The following is a 13,546-nucleotide window of genomic DNA, read 5'->3' as shown; positions in this document are numbered from 1 at the left end:
CCATCGGGGACCATCTTCGATGAGGAGATCAGAATAATTTGTAATGAGCGCATGAACTGTTTGTGAGTGAATGGGTGTTTTTAAAGTGTGTTCTCCTAAGTAAGTAAAACATTCCCCCTGTGATCTTATCTGCACCGCTAATTGCCTAGAAAACTCCCCTCCCTGACTTTTTTTTCATAAATGATTCCAAGGCAACTTCAGCCCAAGTCCAGTCTGAACTATTCCAGATTTCAAATGTGCTAAATTTGAAAATGCATCAACAAGAGCAATAAAATCATATCTCACACACACACACACACACACATCACATTTAGTTTTGCAAAACATTTATCATCTCATTTTATTCTCATAATAACCTTGGAAACTGGCTGGTATTATAATCTCCCTTTTTACAGTTGAGGAAACTGAGGCAGACAGAGGTTAAAGTGGTCTGACATGACAATAATCATTACTTTAGGAGCTTCTGTTTTTGACGCTGGTTTAAAGTGTACAAAGAACTCTCCTCTAGGGCAAGTATCAGTGTCACCATTTTGTGGAAGAAGAATCTGAGATTCAGAGGCAGAAGAGCTCATCTAGGCAGGCTGAGGCTCCTCTGGCTGCTGCTGCTGCTACTGATTCTCATTCAGAGGCTTCCAAATTCCATGCATCCGGGTCCCCAAGGCAATGGGAGAAGCATCTTCTGCGTCCCTTTTGCCATCTCTTGCCGGGAGCCCGTGGCAGCTAGCTAGTGTGGCCATAGTCCACTAGAGGCAGGAGAGATCTAGTAATTAATGCAAAGAGCTGCACTGGAATCAGCAGTCTCTTGCCAGAAGCTGGGGTCCGGGATGAAACTTTGGGGCCTCCAAGACAAACTGAGAGTTACTAGAAACATAAAGGCCGAAGTGTCCCAATTTCGAGCATGGACCATATCTCAGTTAACGGCCGGCATCAAAGAATGGAGAAAGGCAGCCTGATATAATGGGAAGACTCAGCTCAGCAGGTTTGGACCCAGATTCTAATCCTGACTAACCACTGGAGGATCTTGGAGAAATTATTTCATTAGCAATGGTAAAATGAAAAGAGTGCTGGATTTGGAGTCAGGGTAATGGATGTTAGATCCCAGACCGACCCCTTATTAGTCTTAGACTAGACATTTAATCCCTGTAGGTCTCAGTCTCCTGCTCTGTAAAGTGGGGGAAGGAGCTTGTACTAAATGACCTCTAGAATTTCTCTATCATTAAATAAGGGATTTCCTTTTCATGCTCAGATTGGACTAAAGGATGGCTGAGAACCCTTCAAGTTCTGAGATTCTGTGACCTCACAACTCTGAGGTTTAAACTCTGTTTAAAGCTGGGCATCCAATCAGATGGTCCATCCTCACCGCAGCTCTGATGGAGTGGGATCAGCCCTGTGATATAAATAAGTCCTATATAAATAAGAGCTATTGTGAAATCATAGGTGATATGAGAAGCAGCCAAGTGGCTTAATGCAGTGTCAAACTAAAATAGAAGTGGATCTCTGGAGTTTTATGTTGTCTTAGAAAAGTGCAAATGAACATCATCTGGATTTTGCTATATTTTTATTTACTTTGTTAAGCATTACCTCAATTATATTTTTTTTACCTCAATTATATTTTAATCTGGCTCACACACAACCCCCCAGATGGCCACAAGTCTGATGCTTCTGGAGAGAGGATAGAGCTGCACATGTCGAACTAGGAAAACTGAGTTCAAATCCTGCCTCTAATATTTACTACCCATGGGATCCTAGTCAAAGCACCTCTCTCAGCCTCAGTTTCCTCAATGGGACATAATTGGGGTATGATCATAGCTTGCCTAATAGGCTAATCATGAGGTTCGAATGAAATATCATGGGGGAGTGTTTTGCCAGTCTTAAAGTGCCAGATAGATGTTAGCTGTTCTATCAGGAAATTCCTTTTCACCTCTCTTCTCCTCAAGTTCCCATTTTTCCATCTTGAAAATGGGTTGGGTAATTCTTGCCTGTTCTCTAGTTGAGAGGTTAAGAAAGAAAAGGAAATGTTGCAGAAGGGGATCAATTGAGCTGTAAAACCTCAGTGCTATCTCAGGCTACAAAGTATTAGCTTCCTTAAAATGCTTTATTTCTACTTTTTCCCCTTCTGCATTTGGGCTGGGGACAAATGGCAGGAAAGTCATTTGATGAATTAAATATGGGTACTTCAAAGATTAAGGAAGAGGGGAGGCGATTGCGAGGGAGTACACTTGCTTACATTTCCAACCCAACACAGTTCGCCTTACTGTGTGTTTTTTTATTAGCTCGTATTCTCAATACATCAGTGATGGGGTGATGGAACCACTGGCAGATTTAACTGCCAAGCAGCTGGGTCACTGTCCCATGGGCCCTATTGCTGTGTGGAGCTCTTAAAGTGACCATTTCGATTTGGCTGGCCAGTTTTGGAAGGGCCGAGAGAGAGAGAGAGAGAGAGAGAGAGAATGAGAAAGACAGAGAGGCAGAGAGAAAGACAGAGAATGAGAGAGAGAGAATGAGAAAGAGAGAATGAGAGAAAAAGAGAGAGAATGATAGAAACAGAAAGAGAGAGAATGAGAAAGACAGAGAGACAGAAAGACAAGCAGACAGAGAATGAGAGAGAATGATAGAAAGAGAAAGAGAGGATGATAGAGAGAGAATGAGAAAGACAGAGAGAAATACAGACAGATATTAAGATAGAATGAGAGAAAGAGAATGATAGAAAGAGAAAGAGAGAGAATGAGAGAGAGAGAGAGAGGAGAAAGAGAGAGATAGAGGAGAAAGAGAGAGAGGAGAAAGAGAGAGATAGAGAAGGAGAAAGAGAGAGAGGAGAAAGAGAGAGAGGAGAAAGAGAGAGAGAGAGAGAAAGAGAGAGAGAAGAGAAAGAGAGAGACAGAGAGAGAGAGAGAGAGACAGAGAGAGACAGAGAGAGAGGAGAAAGAGAGAGAGAGAGAGAGAGAGAGAGAGAGAGAGAGAGAGAGAGAGAGAGAGAGAGACAGAGACAGAGAGAAGCATTGCCTTCAGAAGGCTCTGAAAAAATCCTGGATGGCCAGGGCTCAAGGACAAGAGCCCTTAGGGATTTGGGGAGGTAGGGATGATAACTTGAAGATTCCCATTCTATCTCTACCCCTTCTTGGAACATCTCCTTCCTGCCAGAATCTAGGAAAGGTGGCAGAAGGTCTGGACCCTACCAATGAAGGCAGCTTTCACACCATCGGCTATGGTTTATCATTTACTGTCATTTTTTTCATTGTGAAGGAAAGTGACAAGGTTTACTTACAGCTCCAGCAGACCCCTTACCTGGAAGCGCCTCATGTCCCTGGGGTTTCCCGCTGTTTTCAAACAATTCTGATTGCACTTCAGGAAAAATTTTAAAAAGAATCTGTAAGAAAAAAAGGGGACAAATTGCACCTTTAAGAAACCTGGTTGATTATTATCATTTTCATTTCTGTCATTCTATTATTTACCATCATTAAGGGAGAGGGGCAGATCTGTATTTTTTAATAGTACTTGAAGGATGGTCAGGGTTCAAATCTGGGGAATTTTAACTCACTGTCCCAGAGTCAAGTGGAGGGCTGACCTTTAAGACTCTACATGCTTTCCAGTGGTAGTAACCTAGCACGGCTCTCTCCCCCACCCCACCCACTGGCTAGGATCGTCAAGGGTGCGGCTGGACACGGCCCCTGGTAGTTCCTTCCTGGTGGGCAGTAGTGACCCCTGGCAGGCAGAAATGTCTCTAACGTGGCTTAAAAACGCCCGGATCCATCCCAAAATCCCAGTGTGGGTCAGCAGTGGGGATTTTCAGCTGTCCAGTTGTGTGTCTACACAGACACCTTTTTAGTTACACACATACACACACACACACACACTCACACACACATACACATACACACACACACACACTCACACACACACGAGCTCTCAGCATTTCATGCTTTTTCCAGCCGATTCATTTACGACTTAGAAAATAATCTTTTGGACTCCAAAGGGAGCCTGGCTCTAGGGGGCTGCCCCTCCCTTCTTGCCGAACGCTGGGTTTATAATGACCAGTGACTTGTTTCTATCACTCTTTTCAGGCTTTGAAAACAAAGGACAGAGGGAAAAAAAAACGGTTTGGGTGTGTCATTTGCAGGGCCCTGATGAAGCCAGGCATCCCCTACCAGAACCCAGTAGTGCAACTTGGAAAAACAAGGCATCTTTAATTAGCCAGTCACCCCCAGCTGAGGGAAAAGAGCCGAGGAGGCCTTGAAGGGAGTTGCATTTTTTAATATTTGAAAAACGGGCTTCCAAATACAATAAGTTTTATTTATTTATTTATTTCACTTGCAGAGTCCTTCCCTTAAAAAAATAAAAAATAAAAAATAAAAATAAACCGAGCTTTTGCAGTAAGTAAAAGTCCCAGGTGAGCAAGGCCTATTTCCCTTCCTGTTGCTATGACAACGAATTTTTACCGCAGTCCCAAAGTCCCTTCAGAACTCTCACATCCATGCCTTGAATCAGAACTTTAAAGGAAAAGATAGACATTTTTTTCCCCAGGATTTACCACCAACACAAATAAAGGGGGAATAACAACGTCCGTCCAAATAGCCTTTTGCACACAGGGGTGATCAAGGGGATGTCACTGTGGACTTGGGTACCTGAGTTGCTTTTCCCCCAAAAAAATTGCACAAAAGAAACCACCAATGAGCCAATTAATAGCATTTCTCTCTCCATTAAAGAGGAGGGCGAACAGATAAACAGGCAAAGTGAGGGAGGTGGAGGAAGGAGAAGGGGAGATGCGCTCTCCAGAGCTTTGGCTACATCGAAAGGGTATTTTTGTTTTCTGTCAGTTAAAAGATATTTGGGGAAGTGTTGGTGATTGTTCCTCCAGAAAGTCTGAGTGTGAATTCAAAAAAAAATTATACAGACAGACAGACAGACAGATACAGAGGGACAAAGACAGTCAAAAAAAAAGAAAGAAAGAGAGAGTTAGAGAGACAGAGACATGCAGAGACAGAGAGAGCGGAGATGGAGAGACAAAGACAAAGGCAGAGACAAGGAATAGACAAAGAAAGTCTGGGAGAGAAAGAAAGGAGAGAGCCAGAGACAGAGGCAGAAAGACAAAGACAGAGACAGAGATGCAGAAAAAGAGAGAGACAAAGAGACAGAGAGATAGAGATAGAAACAGGCAGAAAGACAAAGACAGAGACAGAAACAGAGACAAAGAGCAGAGATAGAGATATAGAAAAAGATAGAAAGAGATATAAAGACAGAGACAGAGAAACAGAAACAGAGAAACAAAAAGAGACATGATACAGCCAGACAGAGACTCTAGAGCTCCATCTCCATCTAGGTCTAAGTCTAGGCAGGGTTCAGGCTGTCCTCTCTGAATTCACCCCAAGGTTATTTTCCAGGAACAGTCACCAATACTTCTTAAATAGCTTTTAACAGATTCAAACTAAATACACAAACTGATGGTTGAAAAAAGCAAAGCTGCCTCGGAGAGAAAGGGCAAGCCAGTTCCTTGCACTTTAGAAACTGGGGACAAGAAGGGGATTTGATCACCGCAGAGGACAATGGGGAGTGTTTGATCTTCTTTGTCCCCCGTAGGTACTATTGGGTGAAAGTGTGACCTTCATCAGCAAAGCAGGAGAGGGCTGCAAAGTTCACCATCAAATGAGACGATGGAGGTGGTGGTGGTGGATAGGGGGAGAGGACATAGGGTTTCATTGATGTAAAAAACTTCCCTCCTTCCTATGCAAATCAACAGCTGGTTTGCCTGGGCCACTGACAGGTTCAAGTGACCTTGCACAAGGTCACACAGCTGGTAGGGGGTGAGAGACGGAGGGGTTATTTAAATTTAGGTTTTCCTGCTATAAAGCTGACTCTCTAAGCCACCATACTATGCTGTCTCTCTAATGCTGCAGTAATAATAATAATGAGGAGGAGGAGGAGGAGAAGGAGGAGGAGGAGGATAAAATACATTTGTAACTATTGTATTCATAAATTTTTCCATTCAACTTCTGAGCATTTGAATCTGAGTCAGAAAGACCTGACTTTAAATCCTACCATTGATAACTAACTGTGTAACTCTGGACAAATGACTTAATTTCTCTGAGCCTCAGTTTGCTTCTCTGTAAAATGGGAATAATAATATCTGATGTCCCCACTTCCTAGAGTTTTTGTGAAGTTCTGGTGAGATAATGAATGATGACAAATGTAATGTGTTTTTATGAACTTTAAAGGCTGCCCTGAATTTTGGCAAGTGCTTGTTTTCCTTTTTGATTCTGAGGTCTTTGAGCCTTTCCATGACACAGACGGTCCAGAGGCGAGCTGCCCACACCCACTTTTGGCTAAAATCCATTCCCAGTTTTGAAAATTCCATGAATCCTTCTTTTCTTTCTTTTCCAAGGCCAGCTTCTTTTCTTAAGCAACACTCAGATTTCTGTTTTCTCTCATTAAACCCAAGTAAAACACTTCCCCTCATCCTTCTTCCCTCTCTCTCTCCTCTCTTTAGTCATTCTCTTCCTTTTTCTCTCTCCTCTCCCTATTCATCCTTTCTCTTCACTCCCACATCTCCTATTTCTCCTTTCTCTTTTGTCTTTCCTGTCTTTTCCTTCCTCCTTCTTGTCTTTCTCCTCTGTCTGCTTTCTCCTTCTCCACTCCCTGTTTCCTCTTGATTTCTCTCTCTGTCTCTGTCTCTCCCGACTTTTTCTCCTCTCCTCTCCTGTAGCCCCCTCCTCCCCTCTCTTTCTCCTTCTCTCTCGTATTTGGACGGTCGAACTCTAACTGGGCCCCCTATCAAGCCTGCTCCATCTCATTATATTGTTCCCCACCCCCACCCACCCTCAAAGATGTGTTTGGTGAAAACATTAATATTTATTGGAGCGTGCTGATGTAGACGGCTCTGGAGAGGGAGAACTTAGAAGGAGATGGGATTTTACACAGAATCAAATTGATTTAGGGCTAAGAAAGAGCCTTCCAAAAGGATTTATTCAATTTAAAAGTGCGACCTCTGATGATTCTTCAGATGGAAATTACCCTACTTTGGGCTCCTCCTGCTTGACAGTGCTTTGGGTTTGTGCTCGGCCTGATCCCTACATGCGCTGTGGATTTAGCAGCCGATTCAAAATGGGTCAAGTGGAGAGAGAAGGGGGAGCTCGGGCCCCTAGCTCATTGTCTCTCAACCTTTGAGGCCCATTCTTGAGAAAACACAAGGGATCCTGCCTAGCTGTCACTGGAAATTCGAGCACGTGAGGGGGGGCCATGGATGGCTTATAGCTGGATATAAAAATTAATTAAAAGAAGGTCTGGAGTTGACTGAGGTCTCTGCACACTTTCTTTCCTGAGGTCACTGGATTTTTGCCCTCTCTCTTTTTTCCTCTCGACTACTCTATCAGAACGGACGAATCCTCAGCAGACATCTGAGGCAACCCACACCCAGACAAAAGTCCCTCCCTGACAGCCCCATCAGGGCTCACGCCGAGTGCTTGAAGGGGAGCTCACTACCTTCTGAGGCAATCCATTCCACTTTGGGATGATTCATCATGTTTTCCTTTCATGGATGTCAAGTTTTACTCATGCCCAAAAAGAATTCCGATTACAGTAGACCCAACAAATGGTTTATTTGAATACCTTCAACAAGAGGAAGCCCACTGTCTCTGTCCCAAAGTGGCTTATTGCCCTTTGGGGGAATTCTAACTTTTAGGAAGTTTTGACTTGCTAGAAACCCAACAGGTCTGTTAGCAACCCCCATCTGGAGCTTTTTGGTCTGCCCTCTGGTCCTGATCCACTCACTCTTCGATATGGTGGCATTTTGGCTTTTTGAAAACAGTCTTCGTGATCTTCCTTTCATGATTTTACTTTTCTTTTTTATCCCTAAGGCTCAGCACATAGTAAGTGCTTAATAAATGCTTCTGGACTCATAGGTGACACAAAATCACAGATTTAAAGTTGGGAGAGATCTCAGCAATCATCAAATCTAACATTTTATAGAGAAGGAAACTGAGGCACAGAGAATTGACATAAATGACGAATCGGAGGTTGTTTGAACAGCTCAATAGAGTCCCTGCTTTCCATTGTTCTGCACCCACCTACATCTTTTCTCTACACGAAACATTATTCTTTCAATCAATCTTCACATGACATACAGATTGCTTAAGGAACTCCAACATCCTACCCCCCAGCTTGCCTTCCTCTGGACTCTCCTAGCTTAAAAATATCCTTCCAGGGGAGGATTCTGGGAAGATAAAAGAATAGATTGGCAAATTTCAAGCTCTCCAGATTTCCCCCCAAAATAGAACAAATTTGTGCTTCAGGGTGAACACAGACTATTGAAAAATCAAGAAGACTTGGGGCAGAACAAGGGTCCTCCTGATAAAACCTTAGAAAATCTGAAAAAAAAGACCTTAGGCTAGGGATTAACCCCCAGGAAGTGCACAAAGCTCAGGATTGCTGAAATAACAAGTGAGGAGCTCTCAGGCTAGCTGGGTGTGAACGGAGCCTCAGCAAGAACCACAGAAACTTTCACTTCCCAGACTGTGGTGGAGTTGAAGTCCAGGCAGACTGAGGGAACCTCGGCTGATTTGGAACACCAGGCCCAGCTGTGCTACCAAGCTGCTGCCCTGAGGGAGAAGGAACCAGCACAGCCAGAGTGCAGAGGCAGGAGGACAAGTGGAGCTCCTGGTTTGAGGTTCCTCACTAAAGTGGAGAGCTGAAGTGAAGCTAGAGACACCATCCCTCCCACTCCAGGATTAGAGGTACTTACACTAAAATCTTTTATTTTAAAAAATGAACCAACAAAGAAAGAACCTCACCACAGAAGCTTACTATAGCAATAAGCAAGACAGGGTTCATTTTCAGAAAAGGACATTGAAGTTAAAAAAAAAAGCTTCTACCCCAAAGAATAATGCAAAATGGCCTCCTGCCCAGAGAGAATTCATAAGAGAACTTTAAAAAGAATTTAAAAATCAAATGAGAGACATTAAAAAAAACTAAAAATAATAATAATTTTAAAACCATCCAAGAAAAACAAAAAGATTATGAAAAAAAAGTTAACCAACTAGAAAAGGATGTATCAGAGGCTCAAAGATGAAAATAACTCTTTGAAAATTAGAGTTGGGCAAGGGGAAGCCAGTGAAGTTATGAGAGACTAAAAAATAACAATACAGATGATAAAGAATGAAAAAATAGAACAGAATGTGGAACATAAGAAAAATGACAGATCTGGAGGACAGATCAAGAAGAGAAAATATAAAAATAATTAGGCTGCCTGAAAATTATGACCAAAAAAAGAACCTTGACATAATAATTCAAGAAATAATCCAAGAAAATTGTTCTGGAGTGATAGAACATGAAGGGAAAAGAGAAATAGAAAAAATCCACCCATCACCATCTCAACATGATCCTATGTGGAAAACACATAGGAACATTGTTGCCAAATTTCAAATCCCCCAAATCAAAGAGAAAAATTTTGCAAGAAAAAAGAAAAAAATTCAAATACACTGGAGCTACAATTAGAATTGTACAGGACTCAACAGCATCCTGGCATTGTATCTACAGACAATCAAAAGAACTAGGCCTGAAGCCAAAAATAACACATCCAGAAAAACTATCTATAATATTGAATTTATAAAAAAGGACTTTCAACAAACTTGCAAAAATTCAGGACTTTCTATCAAACAAACCTGAATATAAAATTTAACATAATAAGAGCCAATATCAAAGATCACTTTCAAGTAACTTAACATGAACAAATTGTTTCTATTTTTTTAACATGGTAAATGAATACCATATATTTAAGATTGACATCAACAATAGGATAGCTCAAAAGAAAGATTGAGGCAGAGTTAAAGTAAAAATAGTAATTATGTTATACAAATTATGAAGTGCAGAGGAAGAATAGATACAGTGCTATTAGAGGGAGGAGGACTCTTAGTTCCAAAAATCTATTCACTTCGGGTTTGGGTTAAATAGACAATACTACATACACGCCAAGTAGGGTATAGCACCCTCTATAAAGAAATAAGGGGAAAGGGATGAACAGATCAGGAAGCAAATAGTGGGAAAAGAAGACAAGGGAAGAAAACATGGGTGGGGAAAGGTTAAGTAAAAGCAAGGCAAGTTAGGAACAGAATTAAAGCAAAGGGTCAGCAAAGATAGGAAAGAGATGTGCAGTGTATGTGGGGGGGGATGTGTGTATATGTATGTAGACATCTACATTTGTATATATAAATATATCCTTTTTATCTCTAGCCTGCTTGGGAGTAGTTGAGGGAATGAAAGCGGGGAAGAATCAAGTAAAAAAAAGTATACAGCAGAAAACAAAAGAATAATTTACAAGGAAGTAAAGAAAAGATGGACAGTCATGAATATAATTTCTTCTACTAATATATATATATATACTTTCTTGATCTGGTAATTTATCATTATATTATTTTGAATTCTCCCAAATATTCTGCTGGGCACATGATAATGTTCTCTTTTGTTTTGTTTCATTTTCTTTTGTATTCCTTTTATACTTTTCTTTTTTCTTATTCTGTTTTTTAAAATAACATTTTTTTTTTACTGAGGCAATTGGGGTTAAGTGACTTGCCCAAGATCTTCAGCTAGGAAATATTAAGTGTCTGAAGCCAGATTTGAACTCAGGTCTTTCTAACTTCAGGGCTGGTGCTCTATCCACTGTGCCACCTATCTGCTCCCCAAAATATTTTAATATCCTTCCACAAATATGGCAATCAGAATTGAAAGTGGTTCTTCATATATGTTGGTACAAGACTATGACCTCTTATCCCTTCATTTCACTTTCAGAAGGTAAAGTCAAAAGAAGTCATTGGACTAAAGAATCATGACTATACTGGCTTTCTTCAAATCCTCTTCTTTCTCCTTCACTTTCTAGGATTAAATAGTCAAGAGCAGAACTTCCAGTCCACAGAAAGCTCAGTGATGGAGTTTCTTGGACTCTTGTTATTTCATTGGTGTTGGGAACTCTCAGTGGGAAAACTCCCTCTACCAATTCCTATCAGCCTCTTTGCCTAAATTCAGACCCTGAGAGAATTGCCAAAAGCAGAAAGTGGTGAACACTCAGGGATCTGAGACCACTATATATCAGAGGGGAACTTGTCCTCCAGTCTTCTGATTCTGAAACCCAGTTACGGACTGCATGACATCTTAGGTTCTTCCCTGGGTTAAGCCTGTTGTTTCCTACTTGAACCAATAAAAGTAGAAATTACACTTATCATTTCCTGTAAGTGACTTCCCAGTGGAATCCAAACCAAGTACCTGGAAGGCTGTCGGCCAAGGAGAGTAATGAGTGGGACTCTGCCTTGAGCCTTTAAGGAGTCTGTCGAGTTGTTATGTCCCAACTCAGGATATTAAAAGCCCTGGAGTCTCCAGGCCATGTGAAGGCTGTGACTCTCATCTGCAAAAATGAGGAAGTTCTGGGAGGTCAAGATTCTGCCCTGTTCTCTCCTCCCAGAGCATCCTGGCACCAGAGGGAATGAGATCATCAACACAGAGCATCATTGCATGTCCGATGCAAACAACAAGGTTTAAGAGGGAAGAGGGTAAAGAAAACCCGGGCATATTTTCACTAATCAGTTGCAATCAGATGCTCAGTGGCAGGATTTTTTTTAAAAATTTCTCTCATTTTGTAATAATTAAAATGTAACAAATAAGAGACTAGAAAAATAATCCTGAGAATATACTCCTGCATCTTTGGACTTTACTCTCCCCCATAATAGCCAGCATTAGACTCCTTGGAGGATTGATTAGAAAACAATAAGCCTTTAAAGCTTGGCCCCTTCCTAGCACCCCAGTTACCTTGTATCTTGTTCCTTTCCCAGTACTCTGTTATCTAGTGACTCCATTTCCCACCTCTAGACAGAAAGACCTTGTTTGTCCAGAGTTGCTTTTATGTTGCCTTCCCTTTTAGTCTGCGAATCCTTGAGGACAGGGGCAGCCTCTCAACTTTCTTTGTAGGGCCATCGATAAGTAGTGTCTAGCACATAGTAGGCATTTAGTCATTGCTTGTTGACTTGATGACTTGACAAGATTTGTGCAGGATGAGATGGTGTAGCAGATGATGGGATTTCAATAATGTGGCACAAAAGTCTAAGTTTAGACCTACAAGCAAGTTTAGGGTTCACCTAATTTAAACTCTTATTTTATAGTTATAGAAACTAACAATCATAGCATTGAAGAGATCTGCCCAAGATCAGACAGGTAGCAAATGGCAGAGTTAGGATGAAACCATATTCTCCATCCCCGGATTCCATAAAATTTCTTCAGCATCACACTAATGGCATCATACAAGTTCTTGAAGGCATTTTTAAAAAAAATTAAAAAGGGGCAGCTAGCTGGTGCAGTGGATAGAGCACCAGCCCTGAAGTCAGGAGAACCCGAGTTGAAATCTGGTCTCAGACACTTAACACTTCCTAGCTGTGTGACCCTAGACAAGTCACTTAACCCCAATTGCCTCAGCACAAAAACAAAATAAAACAAAACAAAATTTAAAAAATTAAGAAGTAAGTATAAGATATTTCTACCTTCTCCCATCTCTCCTACCACCAAGAAAAAAAAAATGAACAGAGTTCTCTCATCTCTTGAACTTTGCTCATTCAATTCAAATCCATTGCCTAAAGGAAGAATTTATTTCCTTTCTGCTCTCTTCACAAAATCTGTGATCTGGAGTTGTAAAATACCCAGGCTAATGCTTTTTTTCCTTGACAACCACCTTCCTTACTTCTCATATACATCCATGTTGTTACCATCCCTCCTGGGGACAGGAGTCAAGCCTGCTCTTCCATTGCACCTTCTGAACTCCTGTTGTATCATTAACAAATCTCCCTTTCTATTAGACCTGTGCCCTCTGCCAGATATTACTTTGTATGTATTTTATAATTCCTCTTCTATATAGATGTTATTCTTTCTCCCAAATGAGCATAGACTTCTTGAGGGCATGGGTTATTTCCATCTTTGCTTTTATTTTTTATGCCTGGTATATAGTGGATGCTTAATAAATGCTCGTTAAATTAAACTGAATTAGATTCTCTATGGCCAAACACCTTCCCTCCCTCCCTTTATTTGCTGAATTTCTGACTGTTCTCCTACACAACTCACTCAGAATGTCATTTCTATAAAGGCTCCTCCCCTTCTCTCTCTAACTTCTCATAACACTTGCTTTTTTCACTCCCTGGAGTTCTGACTTTGCAATCGTTTGTATTGATATTAGTAGTAGTAGTATTACTAATTTTGTCTATGTCGGTATTTTATCTCCCTACTGGTTTGTAAATTCAGGAAGGCAGGGATAATGCCTAATTTAAACGGTTTTATCTCCCCCAGAACTGAGCCCGGGGTACTGCACACCATAGGTGCTTAATTGCTATTTGCAGAATCTGTTTCCTTGGGATGGGTGGGTGCCATGATAGTGTCAGGACTGCTTCTTCCTTTGAGACCGGCTGGGCAGAAGGCCAGTGTGCGGCACTCAGGAATGGTCTGCAGTCGGGGAGCCTTCCTGAAGGAGCACGCCGTGAGCATCCATTTGCCGGGCTCAGCATCCATGCAAGGGAAAAGCTAACGAGGC

The 13,546-nt window shown here is 41.5% G+C and overlaps 1 protein-coding gene across 1 annotated transcript in view; it reads right to left on the bottom strand.

Annotated features, from left to right (window-relative positions):
• The window catches only part of EBF2 (EBF transcription factor 2), a 257,455-nt gene that overhangs the window by 70,425 nt on the left and 173,484 nt on the right, over positions 1 to 13,546 (bottom strand). Inside the window, exon 7 of the mRNA XM_051974158.1 lies at positions 3,286 to 3,367. Within this exon, the coding sequence (XP_051830118.1) occupies positions 3,286 to 3,367 (82 nt within the window). The remainder of the gene's footprint in view (positions 1 to 3,285; positions 3,368 to 13,546) is intronic.

Source organism: Antechinus flavipes, chromosome 2 (assembly GCF_016432865.1).
Source record: "Antechinus flavipes isolate AdamAnt ecotype Samford, QLD, Australia chromosome 2, AdamAnt_v2, whole genome shotgun sequence".
NCBI classification, from domain to species: domain Eukaryota; kingdom Metazoa; phylum Chordata; class Mammalia; order Dasyuromorphia; family Dasyuridae; genus Antechinus; species Antechinus flavipes.
The sequence above is the reverse complement of the archived record's forward strand: the minus strand, read 5'-3'. Positions and strand labels throughout refer to the sequence as shown.